Source organism: Haemaphysalis longicornis, unplaced genomic scaffold (assembly GCF_048455015.1).
Source record: "Haemaphysalis longicornis isolate Haplotype H1 unplaced genomic scaffold, Haemaphysalis longicornis Haplotype H1 scaffold_1, whole genome shotgun sequence".
NCBI classification, from domain to species: domain Eukaryota; kingdom Metazoa; phylum Arthropoda; class Arachnida; order Ixodida; family Ixodidae; genus Haemaphysalis; species Haemaphysalis longicornis.
In genome coordinates, this window is record NW_027526203.1 from 108763982 (window position 1) to 108781980 (window position 17999).

Sequence of the window (17999 nt, forward strand, 5' to 3'; positions counted from 1 at the left end):
TCGCCGATTACAGGTTCTGTGCATGCGTAGCAGTGAAAGAAGCCGTAGAAAATGTCGCCCTGAAAGTCATATTTGCGCACTTCAGCGTTCCAAGCGGGTGAGTTGTCGTTCATCCGAGAGGGATTCGCAGCTACTCGAAAAGCTGGGACTTGAGCAGGCAACGCTTATGTTCAGGCCGACGCTTGTTCAATTTCCGCTTTTCCCCCAAGCGAACGACATCCTTCCGTCCCATATCGAGTTAAACTGGTAGGCCTGGAGCTTTCTTCTATTGGGCAAACGTGACGGTCCTTTGTCCTCCCCTGTCACAGGCATGTTACTGTCTGCGTAATACACCAACATAGAACAAAACCGCTCGATAACGGAGGAAAGCTGACAGGGCGTGTTGAGCCATGAGTTCTTCACGTTGAAACGTCCCACCAACTGAATTTCATGTCACCGGTGGTGACATGAAGTGCAGGTGTGCGTGCACGCTCTCCCCGCCCACTCCCCCCCCCCCCCCCCCCCCCACAACCCGTGCACGCATAAACTGGCAACCGGTGATGGGCGCCGGTGCCGGCGCCGGCTTTTGGTCGTTTTTAAGTCTATCCACGCTCCTGTTTATTCTCCGCAATCATCTGATAACCGCGACAACGCTGTTGTCAGCCGATTGCTCAACTTGGGAAAGAAACATTGGTGTTGACGAGCAATCGATCATTACGGGCTTTCCCCGTGATTAGCTATATTGGAAAACAGCGTCACCGGCAACTATGGCTAAAAGAGACACCAATCGTGCTTTTAGTAACTTTTCTTGGTCCGGAAAAGGTCCATTAGCGATTGAGCCAACTTTTAGCCAATTAGAAGAATGAAACTTGGAATAACCCCAGCTTCATTCTCGCGTACTTATTCTCGCGTAGAGCTATCTTTTTCATTAGTGTCGTGGCCATCTTACTGTTTGTGCAACACAACGACCGAACTCCCTGGACTACTGCGAAGACGCCAGGTAGGACGCATTGGGCCATCTGACGTCCACGTTTAAACCACGCACGACAGCACAATGGACGTGCCATTGGCAACGGCATGGAAGCTATCGCTGCGCGTGAACGCCCGCCTCCCAACCCGTGCACGCATGAGCCGGCAGCCGTTTGGGTGCGCATCCTCGGAAGTGAAAGAAACCGTCGAAAATATTGCTTTGACACCCATTTAAGCTGAACAAGCATTATAGACCTTATGCAAAAACTGGCGCCCTCTAGCGGGAACAGCGTGCACTTCCGCCATGTTGGGGGATTCCCGGATATCCGGATACCGCTGTGTACATATGATAGCCCGGGGTTAGCGACGCGCACGTCGGCATTTATCATTGTCCAAGATGCCCAAATACTGCCGCGTAACTTGCTGTGCACAAAGATGATACGAGGACGACTGCGGAAATAGCGTACACATCTTTTTTTTTTTTTCTCAGCGGAAACATGACGCGAGCCCTGCGTGAAGTCGCTTGCGGTTGTCGACTTCCCTTCGCACAGTAGTATTATTGCTAGATCGCATGCATAGTCACGAAACGAATAATATGTGCATGATTAAAAGGTCCAAAGTGAGCTATTTTCTAGCCCTGTATTTGCCGCGGAGCACTCCTTTCTGCTGGTAGTTAAGGCGCACTGCATCGGTCAGCTCGTACTTTATCATGCGGGTAGAGTTTTGAGTCTGCCGTTTGTGCTTTGCGCGCCCGCGTTTTCTTTTTATTCTGGACGTTCGGTAGGCTTTTATGGAAGTACTACGCATTCTTTCGTTTGGCAAACGTTACAACAAATAAGGGATCCGCGAGAGTTGCAACCTTCACGTAGCGCCATGAGTAGCGCAAGTAACGTACGTATATAGTAATTCCGTGTATCGGTCATTTACCGCCCGTCGCCTGCTGTTCGACCGTAGCCTATTTTCCCAAGATCAAATTTTTCGAGCGGAATTTTGTAACCGGTAGTGTGCACCCAGTTTTGTTATCCACGGCGCGATCAAAGGACACTCAGCGGTTGCCGCGAGGCACGCGCTCACGAGCGCGCGTCATTTTCTCGCTCTGCAGGTTTTTGCAGTTTTTCTTTTTTTTTGCTAAAGCCTTTTCGTGTGCTGGGGACGCTCGGCGGCCGCTGCGAGGCACGCGCTCACCAGCGCTCGGCAATTTATTGGTAATTTATTGGCAATGTTTAACGCGTCACACGCCACACACGTTACGCGCTACACATTACTGTCAGCTACAACAGCTCCGTTGTTAAAAAATGCCAGGTATGCAATATATTTTGTTAAGTATTTTTTTTCTTTTGCGGGTTTGCTCTGCGTCCCAAAGGATCCTTAGCGTATAGCTATATCGCGAGTGCCCCCCTTCCTCCCCCATTTTAACCTCAGGACAGCCCGCAACGAAGCGTTTCAGGAATGTCCTACTGAGAAACCCGTAGGATGCGAACCAACATGGATTTACTTTCAATGTTTGCGTTCTCAAAGCCCAAAAAAAAAAAAAAGAAACGCGAAAGCCTCCAACAGCTTTCCTCCCGGTGCCTCCCTGAGTACTTTTTCGATGCATAATGCGTATTTACGAAGTCACCCGCAAATGTGGGCAATAAAGAAAGGTCCACAGATCATTCGTCGCTAATTTTGCTGCGCTTAATTTTGCTGCGCTTGGCCTCGCGGCCATGGGCCTCGCGGCCAATATGGCCGCGAGGCCCACCACTGGAGAGGCCGGCGCTGCGATCGTTTTGACGTCACTTGTAGGATCACCGTTCCTATCTTGCAGCGTAGTTGGCTTGCTGCGCGTGGCACTTCGCTTGGGAAGCGCGTTCTAAAAGTATTTTCGTGTTAATTTCCTTCGTTTGAAGTTATTTCTCAGTGCGTCAAACGCAGTTCGACCTAATGGTGACTGTATAACCGTATCAACTGTGCTAGATTATCCGCAAACACCATGAGCGTGGTGGTGTAATACGCTTGCGACCCAAGCGTAAGCAGCGGCTTGTTTCCCCGGTCAACAATGGGGACTACGACGATCGCCGAGTGAAGTTTCTAGATTTCCCTTGTTTGCAAGAAATGCATAAAGCAGGAAATCGTGAAGCGTTAACTACTCGCAGGAGCACACGCACCCGCCGTGCCTGCCGCACATCCGACGTTGCGGTTCGAACCGACGCAGGTCGCGGCAGCAAGAACTTGTCGCCGCTTTTTAAAATCACACAAGTCGTGGAAAAGAAGTTCCAGATTGGTGAAAGTGGATGTTAGTGTGATGAAAAATTCTGATAGGTAGTGTCATCAGCTGTGGTTTTCAAAGCGATGCTCAAATATCTGCCGCGATTTACTCCGACCGGCCGCGGAGGTCGGTCCCGGCAGCGCCGGCCCGTTCACGCACGGTGCGGCGAGCGGCCGAAGGATGGCTATGCTTGCGCGCAAGAATCGGCCGAGGCCGTGTAGGTATCTTGATCGTCGATCGCTTCAACGGAAATCACCGCGCTTACAGAGTTCCCAGCGCGGTGAAACGTTCTGTTAGGGACTGTCACTCGCAACTCTAACGGCGATGAAGTATCTGCTGCGACGCCAAGCCTAAAGTTCCCAACATCCGATTACGTGCATCCGAAGCCGGCTGCGAGCTGTTGGCGAAGGCCCTCCCGTCGCGCACGCACGTATTGCGTTTGGGTTCCTCTAACTTTTTGGGGCCCGCCAACGCTCGGTTCTCCTATTCGAAATATCCCCATTACCCGAAATCATTAACGACGTGTTTCGCCTCGTACGCCTCGCCTTCTGTGAGCAGTCGTGAGTTTCGAAATTGATGCTTGAGAAATGCCGGCTTACTGTAAACATGCAAAACACGCTGCAATTATAAATTACCACGCCAAGCACCTAATTAAAATTAAATATAGCCTTGGCCGAACCCGCTCGAAGGCGTTAAAAACTCGCGTTCATATCGTTCATACATTGCGGACAAGTCGCGAAAAGTAAAAATCAGCCGTGCAGAGTACAGGCTACGGCAGTGATCGTTAATCAAATCCGGGCATGACAATAAAAACATCGTAGGGGAAATAGGCACTGATTAAGCCAAACTGCAGACCATAACAATACTTTTAAGCATGTGCGGCGAAGCAATCTGATCACCGTTCTCGGATCATTCATTTACCAGGCAATACGAGCAGTTCGCGCGCTGAGATCATAAGTGAGCGACGCGTTTCCGTCGCTGTTACAAGGTGTTTGCTTGCACAGATATGTCCTGTCAGAATTATTTCATAATGAATTTACAGTGTACTTTTCTCGGCATCAGTTGCATCCTCCATGGCGTTAGCTGGCTGCGTATGTAAGAGCTATGGGTCGCGATGGTGGCAACTACCTAAACGCGGCAGTGCCGCCGGGAACAAGCGAGTCGCTGATTGCTTGCCCGAATTATTTGGTTTACAGACAACTTTTTGGGTAATTTGCATCAAATCCACAAGGAGCGGGCGAGACGGTGGCCACAACAAAAAAACACGCTTCCGCACACGCACGTGAAATGTGTTGTAGCAGATGACAACACGATTCGGCGTCCTACAAGTGACGTCACTCGTAGGTGGCGCCACGGTATGTCCTCGAGGCCAATAAAAGGATCGTCAAGCCGAGAAAGCCCCTCACACGCTCCGTACCAAGCCATCCCGCGACCGCCATCCCCCAACACGGCGTCGCGTGCTCGTTTCGTTTTTCTTCCGGTAGATGGCGGCACTTTTGCATAAGGCCTAACCCACTTCGCTGTTCCAAGCGGGCAAGTTATTGGTCACCAGGGACGGAACCGCAGCCTTGTAAAGATGCAACTTAAGGCGGTTGCGCCGGCGTCTCCTGCTTTCTGTTGTTTTCGCGTCTATTCGCGCATCTCTTCTGGCCCACGCTCCTTCAATTGCCGCTCTTCTTTTTCCAAGCGAACGGCATGTGTCCGCCTCCATAGAGAGTTAAAACGTGTAAGATCTCGAGCTTTATTCTAGGGGACAAACATGTGACCGTCGTTTCCCTCTCCCGCCTTAGCAGATTACTCGCTGTGTAACACACCAACACAGACCCTAACTGCTCGATTATGGAGGACACCTGAGAGGGCGCATTGAGCCATAAGACTTCCACGTTTAAATTTAGCACAACGGCATTTCGCCAGTAATAGCGTGGAACGCAGCTGTGCGCGCACGCACCCTCTTCCACCCGCAACCCGCCCGCAACCCGCTCGAAACCGGCCGGTGATTGGAACATACTTAGGCTTGAAATACCTCACCAAAAATTTCGTTCGCAAAGCCTTGCAAGCTGTAGAAGAATTAAGGCCTCACGCCAGCGCTCAGGCGAACCAGTAACAGCGAGGAATTCGCACCTACCCGCGAGGTGGAATTTCAGGCGGCAACGCCGCTGGTGGTTTTAGATCATTTTTGCGGCCATTCCGGCTTTCGCTGATTATCCGCAGCCATCTGATAACAACGCTATCGCCGTTGTCAGCAGATTGTGCAACTTGGGAAAGAGGCAACGGTGGTGGCAAGGGGAATGACAGTTGTGATAACAGGGGTCGGCGGTGGCGAGGAGTCCAGGAGCTGCGCCGATTAAATCGGCTTCACCGAATTAAAACTGTGAGGGGGGAGGGGGTAGACATATTTATAAGTTCATCAACTTTACCATTCAATTGGAAATTGGCACGTGATCGGCTCTTTCTGAAAAAAGGGGACCCACAGTTCATACCAAACTAACGACCAATCTCTGACTTCCGCACGTTGCAAAATGCTAGTACACATAATTGCCGCTCGTATCAACAGCTCCATAGATGATAACCGCATTTTATCTCCCTTTCAGCATGGTTTTAAAAAGGGTTTTCCACAGTCACCTAGTTGGTTTCAGTTGTTCATCACAGTTCTTCTGTTTTAGAAAAGGCTAGGCAGGTCGATGTGCTGTTACTAGATTTCAGTAAAGTCTTCGACCGTGTCTTTCCCATAACAAGCTTATCGAGAAATTAGACTATAGGGATCCCAAACTACGTAGTGTCCTGGGTGTCTCACGTGAACGGGCGGAAACAGTATGTCATCTGTGGCCGGACATTACCTATTCTTCCAGTAGATTCCGGCGTACCGCACGGGAGTGTTCTAGGACCACTGCTGTTAATTTATTACAACGATATATTGTTATTGCTATTACTGATCCGGTTCAAATACGAGTTTTTGCAAACGACTATCATTTTTCACTGATGTACACTCGCCAGATGACCAAATCGCCCTCAACAATGCCCTTAACAATATTCTTTTGTGGTGCGACAAAAGGGCATGGTGCTCGATTTCGATAAATCTGTTTTCCTCCGAATTTCTACCAGCGAAAATCCCTTTCAGTTTTCCTATTCCTGTTAAAGCCAATCCTTAAAGAAAGTTAGTTAATACACAAACCTAGGTGTGACGGTAACGAATAAGTTGTGTTGGAATGTACACATTGCCGATGTTTCGTCCACGGCTTTCCGTAAACTGTGTCTCCTCAGGCACAAACTCAGAGACGCCCCTCGCAAGTAAAACTATTAGCATATAACACTTTAATACGCCCTAAGCTAGAATACGCTTGTTTTGTGTGGGATCCGCATACTAAGTCTGACATATATTCCCTCGAAAAGATACAAAGGTGAACAGTGCGTCTTATTTACTCGAAGTATGGTCATGGTAGATCAGTTACTAATCTAATGCGAGATAATGAATTCCAGAGGCTACAATCGCGACGCGAGCTTCTTCCTCTAAAATTCTTGAACTCACTAGCGACAAACTTGGGCTAGACCCATCACATTACGTTACCCCAGTTTCGACCAGGCAACCTCTTGATTCTCATGTCCTAGCTTTAAGTCCGTACTTAGCGCGGACAAATTTAAGTTTTCCTTTTTCCCGACAACTGCCACAGAATGGAACAACTTGCCTTCTGATTACCTCCAAACCTTAGATCTTGATGAACCAAATGTTTATTTCGGTGAATCTTGACCCCTACTCCGCATATTGCTTGATTTCTTTGATTTGATATTTTTCTTCTACTCGCTATCCTCTTATGCAGATGTATTTTAGCCCTTTCAGTCCTGGTTTTTCATTTCAAGCAAAACAATGTTTCCTGTGTGTTTTCCTAAATTTTGAGGTCCCATAAGCCCATAAACAAAAAATGGAGCTGCAAGTGCAAATATTAAGATTTCCTAATGAGGCAATTAATTAGAAAATTATGTTGAGCGGACACATCACTTTTGCTTTTTTTCCTAAACCTTATGAGTACTTGGACCTACAAACAGAAAATGAGCTTCGTAGTGCACGTATTTAGAGATTTACCAGCTTGGGAATAAAACTCAGACCGCCATTTTTTCCTCTTCAATGTCATAATTTCGTCTTCGCCGGAGCTGCTTCGTCTTTGTAGCGTACAGCTTTACAACAGTGATATCTATTCCAACAGGCATCACTGAAGAACAATCCCCCTGAAAACTACCAGTTTTGGTTTCGTTCTTTATGCGCTAGGGGAACTTTTAAGTGATGTCGTCAATTCACACTACCAGGGCCGAAAGGGTTAGTCAAGCTGTGTAACTCATGTACTGTTTTTGTGGTTGTGTTTGTGCCCCTCCTGCTTGTCTTTGTGACCTGCAGTATTCCCCAAACAAACAAATAAATAAATAAATAAATAAATAAAAATACTGCTTCCGAGTAAAATGTACCACTGTTCTCGGTGACATAAGTAGACAATAAATTCGTATTCAGGTAACAGCAATCAGGCGTACCTTTGCAGAGGTAGTAGTAGTAAACGTTTATTGGAGCAAAAGGGTAGAGGTGGTGTTCGCCTTCTCTTCTACGTAAAACTGCATTTATGGGAGCATATTCATATACGGCCCAATCACCGATTTATTACTAAGCTTTATGCTGAGTGCTGGGCCACTGTTGTCGCGGCTACTCATTCGTTTCGGAAGCTAACGCGAATGTTTTCCCCGGACTCATTCGCTCACCGAATGTCATTGGCATAGAACGTCATTCGTTGCTCTCGTGTAGCACCGAACGAATCGAATTAATAGCCCATATCAATTTCTCTATGGCGGCACAAGTCTAGCAGTGTGCCAGAGAAAGGTAAACTCTCCTGAACCCTCGTGGCCACTAGCAGCGGCTAATTAAGGTCACGCTCGCAGCGGCGCTCGAGCGGGCAGGAATCGCGCATAGCACTTGTTTTTTCCGCGCTCAGTTAAGTGTGAGCCGTGAGACAGCGACCGTACTGGTTTGATTTAAAGCACCTGATGGCACCATGAAAGCGGAAAGCACAAGACAGCATCGTAGGTTTACCCTTGTGCAGTTTTTGCGCTTTCTTATTCCGTATTTTCGATACCGTTGCTTACCAGGTTTATGATTTATTTTTGAGAAATTCTTCAGTCGTGTATTTTCAGTACAAAAACGCTATCACTTTTGTCTCGCATAAGTCGAAGCGTTACTTCCTCTAAAGAGTGTTGATATACATGAGTCATGCTAGCAGTTGGAAACGGGCTTCCGTGTAAATAATTTTATCACGGCCTTCTTTGCTGGGAGAAGTGCTTTTGGGATGCCATCCGGTCCCCCATGGGAGTACAAAACGACAAAAAAAAAGAGAGAAAAGCGACGACACTAAGTTTATGCCAATAATACCTGTCTCGGTATTACCTAAGGCAGTGATTCTCAGCCATGACTGCGCCGGGGACCCCTTTCGACTTGCGAAATTGACGGGGGAACCCACGGTGAAATACATGTCAGTCAGTGTCATAGTGTCCTACAATTTCAACTTACAGTTTACGACCTACCCCCAACACTTGCTCAATGCCCACCTCTTGGGCTTGGCTTCTATGGCGATGCACGTCATAATGTTAAACAATGTGCTCTTGAGTCTAAAAGTCGTGTAAACACCTATATGCTGCCTTTTCCGTATTTTTTTTCTCATAGCTGGCGTGTTGTGCAAAAAGCATATGGGCTACGCGGAAAAACTGAACGTACATGTTACGCGGCGAAGCCACCTTTTTGCATTGCCGCAAGTTCTGCCAAATGGAGGAAAGAATGGCAAGGGTAGAAGTTTTGGAGGAGGCTTCGCGGACCCCTCCAATGCTCTCGCAAACCCCTGGGCTCCGCGGACCTCCATTTAAGAACCACTGCACAAAGGTATTGCCGCGAAAAATACGATCAGAATTGCTCAGTTTCTCTTGTTGACACCACCTGGCTGTTCAGTTGTCGTATCACTCGTAAAAGATGAGCATCCTTGTGTTCCTTCTACCATTAGGGCGCGTCCGTCTATTTCTGTTGATAGTGAGAGTATAACCCGTTCGTCACTCATCTAGACTGTTCTTCTTCGATCAGCAATGTTCTGGATGTAATTGGGTGTTTCCGAAACGTGCTGCGCTAGAAGATGAACACAAGCCAACCAAACGCCGCTCCACTAGACTCGCATGATTCGGCCTGTGGAATTCCCATCGTTTGACTGTTTCTTCAACGTTTCTTCTTTCTTGTACTTTATTTCGTTCCACAAGTTCACTCCAATGACTTCAGAAAGTGAATTCTGCGTTCTCTTCGAAACTGAAAGCATACGCCGCCCTGTATACTCCCTACGCCCTTTAAAGCCGCCAAGCCAGCCCCAGTCGAACCAGCAGACGACAGCAGGATATACTGGCTGAAGGTGGTTTCCTGACAGACCAAAATAGAAGAGAACATCTAGGGTTAGGTCTGGATATGTGAGTCATGATAGCGTTAGTTCGTAGTTGACGCTGCGTACCCGGGCAGTGGAAACGCTGCCGGTGGGCTGGAAAGCAAGGCTAGCTGCAGCATATTTAAAGGCACGCTGTACTTTAGAGAGGCTGCGCAAAGTTTCCGTTTTTTTAAGTCTCTGCAGTGCAGGATATGGCTTCGATTACCATTAACCAGCTGTTACCCAGTACCGGACGTACCATGTCTACGTTTTGTGGGGTTGTCATTAACCGGACTCTGCAACAGTGCCGATAAACGCTTTTATTGTTTCCTTCGCGTCTATACACAGAAGCACTGCGAAAGCTACAGTAATCTCCAGCCCGGAGCGGCACTGCATGATTTGCTCGTCGAGGAAAGTGCGCCTTCTGTTTCCCCTTTGATTCTGTGGCATTTTTAAAGTGGCTACCCAATGTGCTTATTGCAGCAACTGAAAGAAAGCTGGACAATATCAGCTACACTGCTGGCTGTAATGACGTAATTCCAGTGCTTGAAATACCCCGGGAAAGAGAGGGAATTGTGTTCAGCAAGTTTTTAAGCTTTTTGACGGAGATGTAATATTTGTCTGAGGCACTTTGTGACCCCTTTTCTAAGTACTGAGTGTGTTTCTTGAGGACGTTCCGGTAGGATTTACGATATAAAAAAAAAAGTCGAAGTGTTGCAGGGTCCCTTTAACGCTGTCCTGTTAAAACAGAAGCAGCAGTCAAACGGAGTTGCCGCCGAGTTTTCGCTGCCTCTTGGAGCGAAGTCCTAAGCGGAAATATCCCCTCCGATGGAGCAGTTGTCAATCGAAACCCGCCGCGGTGGCTCAGTGGCTAAGGCGTTGCGCTGCTGAGCACGAGGTCGCGGGTTCGATTCCCGGCCGCGGCGGCCGCTTTTCTGATGGAGGCGAAAAGCAAAAACGCCCGTGTGTTCGAGATTTCGGCGCACGTTAAAGATCCCCAGGTGGTCGAAATTAATCCGGAGCCCTCCACTACGGCGCGCCTCATCGCCTGCGCTGCGTCGGCGCGTTAAACGCTACAATCAATCAATCAATTGTCAATCGAAGCATTGCAGCACAGGTGAGACAATTCCGGGCGCGGCCTAACGCCGCACAGAACGAATGAATGCGCCGCTTTTAGCACGTGATAAGACAACCCTCTTCGGCCAGGAGCTCGCAACAAAGCGTCAACGAAACAATTCCCAGAGCGCCGTTCGCGCCGAACTGCCTGGCAAATAAACACTCCATTTGTGTTGAATAATCTTACTCAAGTTCCCTGATCTATGCAAATTTGTCAGTTTTCGCTGATTTCGTAATATTCCTTCTTTTTTAAAGGCTTGCTGCTGGAACGAGTCATACGGCTGCACATTCGTCGGCACCCCTCAAGACGTTCTTACCCATTATGAGGACCAGTGCACTTTCCACGTCGTCTCCTGTACAATTTGCAATGGCCCTGTTCTACATCAGGACCTTCCGAGGCACTACAGGTCTGGATGCCACTGCGGGGCCATTTCGCTTCAAGTTGAACAACTCAACTTGCATGAACGACCTACGCTTAGCGCTGACGACATTGCATCCAGCCTTAACCAGTTGAAGGCGCTCATTCTAGACCCCCACCACGACCGCTTGCCGGAGTTCCAGAGCACATTGAACAAAGTTTTGGAAGAGGCTAAGAACATCGGGGACAAGATCGAGGCCGTCACAACAGCCGTAACCGACAATCAGACGAGGCTCACAAAAACCTTAGGGGAGCTTGCGGCGACGTTTCACCAGCAACTTCGATCTCAGCTACATGCGCTCTCCGATCACCTTGCGAGTATATCCGATTTGGGGAGGAGCGATGCCTGCGAGGCCGGGACGATGAGCACAACCGAAGTATCTTGGAGGCTGGAAAAAAAACATATTCTCAGAAGGTTGGAATTGATGGCGACTGACTCTCACGCTTACCTGGATCTGCTGCGCCAGAGATCCGATCAACAACTTCAGCAGCCTGGTGCGGAGTATGAAACTGTCTTTCGTTCTGCATCGGGATATACGAGCGTTGGCATGTTACCATTCATGGGCAAACTGGAATGCCAAGATGGGGGTTACGTTGTGGGTCTCACTAACGTCGACAACCTAATTAAGAACGATAACCTAATAGGCTTGTTTACACGCTGGTACCGTCGGGATCAGTATTTGCAAGTTGCCGCGAAAGGATCTAGTGGCAGTTCGTTGTATATCTACTTGAAGTTCGGCAAAACTATTCAAAGACCCCGCTCCACACCAAATGATGCAGAGGTGCGGGTAAGCCATCCGGATTTTCCTGGAAAACACGTCGCCTTGAGAAAGGCCCCAACCGGCGCTCTAACGGAAGCGGGACGCTGCGGGTTCCAACAAGAATTTTTTGCCGAAATGTCGTATCTCCGAAGCTCCGGTTTTATTAAGGGTGATAGAATGACACTTGTTATCACTTTTTAAAACAAACGGCGCTGGGTTTCAGCCTCGCAGGCTTCGAAACCAACTTTTAGTACGGACGTTTATGTTTGCATGCTAGATACAAAAACGTTTATGCTTAAATCATGTCTGTTTACCCAACTGATTTCTGTACACTGCAGAAGCGCAGCTTAAACAGACATTTGGGGTCCAACAACTCAGTAGAAGATGATCACCGTTGGCCTCATAGTGCGTAACTTTCCGTCCGCTGAAATTACGCTCCCTGTAACGACAACTGCATGGTCCTGCCATTGCTTTATTTGCTTTTTACGGATATCTCTGTACTTGTCCAAACACACCTCATTACAATTTTGAAATCAATTTCTTTTTAACCTTGACGATTTAGTAAAGATAACGAACTAGAGCCCTCGCGAATCAGTTGTTTGAGTGTGATTTAGCGAAACTTCTTTGTGATGTAGTTCGTTTATCTGTGCTGAATAAACAGTTGGAAGTTGGCGTCCGAATATTTAGTTTCCTGTGTTTGTCGTTGTATATTGAGTGCGGAACATGAATAGTTTGCTGGCGTTTCGACGGCCATAGTTTTGTCTTGGGCGGAGCTGAAAGGGCAATTAGCTTGCGTTATGCCATAACTCTGTTCCATTTCTGCTTTCTTGAGATAAGTTTAACCTAGTAGCGAATTAGTTCCCACCAGAAAGTACACACATGACACCCCATCCCATTTTATTTCTCATCTAAATTGACAACTCGCATAATAACAAAAACCACCGAGAGGGATGTAATAAGGGAAGCGTATTAGGCCTCCTATGGTATAAAGGTACTCTGGGATGTCGTTATTGCAGAAAGTGTAAATATTTTAATGTGGAGGGGGGAATTACTTCGTGACGCTGTGAGGGTGTTAATCGTTGCGGCGAGTACCGCAAACCAAAATGAAAAACGATGGAGCTGCATCGCATTACTAAGTGCATAACTCACGTTTGTTACCCCACATAGTTTTGTTCCAATTATTTTCTCGTATGCGAGCCCTTATTGCAAAATGCGCTGGCTGAAGTACCCGGAGAGTTCCAAATCTCTACAGAGGAGTGATCGCGCCCTCACTTAGCGTCAAGTAACGAATTGCTTTTCTTTGAAGCGCCGTCGTTAAAACCAATTTTAGCTCAATGATTCATTGATTTATGACGACACTTCTGATAGCAACGCTTGCCCGCTTTCCCTAATCTAAACCTGAGTCTCCCCCCTTTTCCTTAACACACGTACACGTTTTGCATGCCCACAATGGCGAGGAAGAGAAATGACATCCATCAAGCTGTGTTGTCTGCCTCTCCCCTAACATTTTCTAACACGACCACTACACCTGTGGGCTGAGGTATACGGACCACGGGAGCGGTGGCCAAACTAGTCGCTGCGTCGTCTGCTTGGGCAGCACCTGCTGTCGAGACAGCGCACAGGGCAGGCGTGTCCAAGCAGTACAGCACACATGCCGCTATCGCTCGATTCTTCGCGGTTGCCTCACGCTCCTATAAATTGACTACAGGTGAACCGCACTGCCCTTTTGCTGCCTGCTGGTCCAGACACCTTCGGTGGAAATGGCGGGCAAGCGGTGGCAACGCTAACTTCGGTTAATTCTTACTTTTTGCTTGCCCTTGCCGGAAAATATCTCCTCAATTTGCCGCTTCTAGATGCGCATTTACACCATTTCAGCAGATTGGGGGGATCCGCAAGATCTCGACCAGTGCACAAAACTCGCGCAATAAACTGGCTGCTATTGCTGGCAACAAAAGCTTGGTTTTGAAGTCTCGTATAGAGACGTAGCACTCATTCATTTGTGATTGTTTGAAAGCGTCAATAGCACTTCAGTATTGTGTGTATATTGTATTTATTAATATATGTGCATCTTTTATCATCTTACCCCGAGTGATATTTACGAGAACTTCTGATAATTAAATAAAATCCTTGGGTCCCTTCTAGTTTGAATTACCGCGAGCCAATCTAGTGTATAGTGGTATAGATAACAAAGGGCAGTCGAAATATTGCTCAGTAGCCGCACCGTTTAAAGAGGGTTCAGCAGTGAAGAATACGTGGACACTTTCAGAAGTCATATCCTAATATGTGGCCTAATATTGCCTAGCCTGATGGGGTTAGTTGCAACTTCTTCCGCTACAAGAATGGGGGTAATGATGTGTACAGATTTTTTTCTTGAGGATCTTATTTTTTCTCAACGATTGCGCAATATGAGCAAGCATGTAGGTTTGCGAGGTGCCTGAGTTTCTACAGGCCGAAATAAAAATGTGAGCCCAATATAAAATTCTGTTCGCAACATAATTTTGATATTTGGCTCTTGTGAGTGCACACACGTTGGTACAATTCTTCTAAAACCCGTTGTTTTTCAGCCATACCTTCTGAAATTTCGCATCTCGACAACGACAGCAACTAAATTTCCCACTCTGTGTCGTTACTCCAAGTTTTGAAGTCAGGTAGGAACATTACCAGGCGCTACAATTGACCTCCTTGAGCTGTGCTAGTGCGCGGCACGCCGGACATTTCTCTGCACAACAGACGCACACGAATAAGTTGGCGGCCATTCTACTCGAGCTTACCCCTACACAAGAACTATTGCTTGCACGGTCACCTCTAGGAATTGCGTTCTACGCTTCACGCGGCGAGTGAAAAGGTTAGAGCACTGCGGCGGGATAAAACGGCACCGTTGCCTTTTTGTCGGGCTACTTTCACAACGAGGACTTCTCAAGCAGTTAGGCTGTTTAGTTTTCTTTATTTGATATATTTACCGAAGCGTTGACAAACTCCTTGGACAGAGTAATACGACCTTCATATCTTCTGGGTGCAGCTGGGGGCAGTATGTGCGGCTTGATGCAGTTTTTAATAAGAACTGGGGAGCCCCAACTGTGTAGCGAGCTGCGCCTGCGGAAAAACCATAATTAACGAAGTGAACTCATCCAATTAAGTTTATTGCTGGAAAACAATTTAGGCTGGAGGGGTCTCACTTTCGTTGGTCAGTGCAAATGCCAGACATGACAGAGTTCCCCGTCTGCCCGACCTTGAAAGCGGTGTCCTTTAGTTTTTTTTCCTTCACGCCACTTTCATGCATCCATCCGTTTAAGGACGACGATGGTCGAAAGCTTTGTTTTTGCAAAATCAAATGGTGCAGTCAAAGCCGCCGCGATGAAAAGTACGAACTGAGTGTGGCTTAAAGCCAAAGTTCAGACGACAATCAAGGAATCGCTGACAAGAAAGCTTCGCGTTCAACCCTTGTCGTTCTTAAAGCGAAGGGTGCATGATTTTTGTTGTGAAGATTATTGATGCCTCTGCCTGCATCTTTGATCTCTAGGGTAATAAAGCCTGCACGAATGTGTTTGGCGATGAGTAGCCGAGGATGAACTCTACCCGCTATATTATTTCTTATTCCTTAGGCTTATTGTATGCATGGTCATTATTCCATGACATTTATTATTCCATCACACTAACAATATTCATCATATTACTATTATAATAATCATAATAACAATAATATTATTAATACTCATTCCATCATTATTATTCCATCATATTTGTAGATTGTGTAGCTTGGTTTACTCGTGCCTTCCATATATCGGGGCTAGAATTAGCGCGGTAATGATATCTGAAGTCATTATTAGAACGCAATGTGAGTGTGAATGGGGCTGAGGCTAAGCGTCTTCTGGAACTTTTCATGCGAAAGCTGTAAATTCTTCATTATGCGAAAGTGTGGCGTACGTGTAGGCGGGATCAAGCGGTGAGTCCAAAAATGGCCGATGCTGCAGGTAGTATAAATATAAGAAATATCAAATTCCGGGCCTTATTCTCGACTGCATAAATTCAGAGTAAAATCGCCATGTTTTTTTGCGTAACCACAACGTACGTAATCATCAACGAATAGATATGATGACATACAGTGTAATTTGCCGCTTCGCTCAGAAACATCACAACCGAGGTATCAAATATTTCTCATAAAAATATAAAAGCACTCGGCATGTTTTATAAAAATATAATACATACCCAGTCACCAGGAATACACGTGCACCGGGAATACCCAGGGAGCGGCCGTCCGTTCACGGGCCCTAACACTTTTCCTCACCTCGACAGGTGAGCTAAGGTTGTTGAAATTTTTTTTTCCCTTGTGTTTTTCCGCTGACTGCCAGGCCTATGTCTTCTTCATGTGGCGAATGTTCAGAGCTCCTGCCGCCGGATGGCAAATTCTTGACATGTTGTAAATGTGAAGCGGGTTACCACCCTGGAAAGAGCTGTTCAGCAGTTACTGAAAGTGCCTACTCAAAGATGAGCGCTGCAAAGCGGGAAAATTGTAAGTGCCAAACTTGCCGAAATGACGCCGGCAAGCAGTTTGAACCAGCCTCTGACCGAGGAGGTGACTCGTCTTCTTCGCAGCTGTCCGCTGTCAACAGTAAACTTGACTCGCTAGGAACAACTATTGAAGCTCTTGTTAGAACAGTTCAAGATCTGGTAGATTTCAAAACGGCAGTTGAAGAGGTTGCTTCGAACGTCCAGGAGGTGAAAGACAAAATCGGCACTCTTTCCAAAAAAATTCCCCCGCATTTCCCCGAAGGGTAGTATAAGGAAGTTCGAAGCACGGGGTAATGCTATGAGGGGGAGTTTGTTGAAGTTTGGTGGCATTTTGCCCGTTAGTTACATTAACACCCCCTCGTGATCACGTTCGGCTTAACACGCCTCGTTTGTCCCTCTGCGGAAATCTTGGTGAATTAACGTGTATGTTCGAGAGGAGGAGCGCACCGCACCGCAGCGCACCGCAGCTGCGAAGCGCCGACCGGAGTGAAGGGAGAGGAGGCGCAGTCACGTGAGAGAATGCAGAACTAGCGGGTTTGTAGTATCACGTGTACACCACGCAGTTATCAAGCCGCTATTGGCGGTGAGATGTTTGAGTGGCGCCCCCTGGCTCTGACGTCGGCTTAGGGACTCGCGCCGCTGTCGTCTGCTACACTCCGCTTGTGAGGGGGAGCAGTGCCTGGGCTAGAAATCACCCGCTTCGTTGCTGTAGTGCGTTAAAAAGCGTATTTCTAGCGGCTCAGTTATTTTGCCAGCTTGTGACGCATCTGAATAATTTGAAGCTGTATCCCCCACAAGTTTGCAACACACGAAGAGATAGATCACATCTTTCTTCAGAGTATCGGTCAGAAGATCGTGTGTAACTCGTCCTTTCTTGCTTATTCACGAGGATCAGCGATCAGAGCTTCTCGATAAGTATTCAAAATGCGTAGGCTTCCCTGCAGTATTTTTGAGATGCTCCAACGACGACTCAACAGTTTGGCCTCTACACGCGCATCGCACGCAGGAAATAAAGCGGCTTTCTTCTGTTTCTTTTGTTGCTGTCTTGTATCAGATTAATGTTTCTTTCTTTTTTTCTGCCCAACGCATTAATTTTTCTGCGCCGTCACCAACTTCTTATTAGGAGGTTTCGGGATGTTTGAGAGGCTCACAAAGGTCGTGTGGATACTTCTTTCATGTGGTATGTCATACATTCCCTTCTTCACAAATTGGCTTTCATTACGGCTGCGTGCAAGAAGGTGCATATCCGCAACGTGCTTTGTTTATTCACATGCAAATACAATGAGAAGGTTTGTGCTACGCCCCCGATATCGCGCCCTAAACGACGTGGTCCACACTACTCGAAGGCGGCTTTTGTGATCCGAATTTCTATCGTAATTATATCGTTATGATAACGAACTGACTCTCAGCTCGAACAATGATGACATGATTACAGTGTTGAAGGCATGATATTCTCGCTAACTAACGTAATAAATAGTATACCTGCATATATTACAAGAATCGAAACCGAATAAGAATTCCAAGTAGCTCTTTATTGCTTTTCAACCCTTCCAGGCGCGAAGAACAAATCC

At 47.2% G+C, this 17999-nt stretch overlaps 1 protein-coding gene across 2 annotated transcripts in view; it reads left to right on the top strand.

Moving 5' to 3' along the window:
* The window catches only part of LOC144178940 (uncharacterized), a 101090-nt gene that overhangs the window by 5053 nt on the left and 78038 nt on the right, over nt 1-17999 (top strand). Inside the window, exon 2 of one of the 2 annotated variants that reach the window (XM_077707099.1) lies at nt 10996-12494. The exons of the other annotated variant lie outside the window; for it this stretch is intronic. Within the exon in view, the coding sequence (XP_077563225.1) occupies nt 10996-12120 (1125 nt within the window). The 3' untranslated portion in view covers nt 12121-12494. Of the gene's footprint in view, nt 1-10995; nt 12495-17999 lie in introns of those variants that run through there. 2 annotated transcript variants of the gene reach the window in all.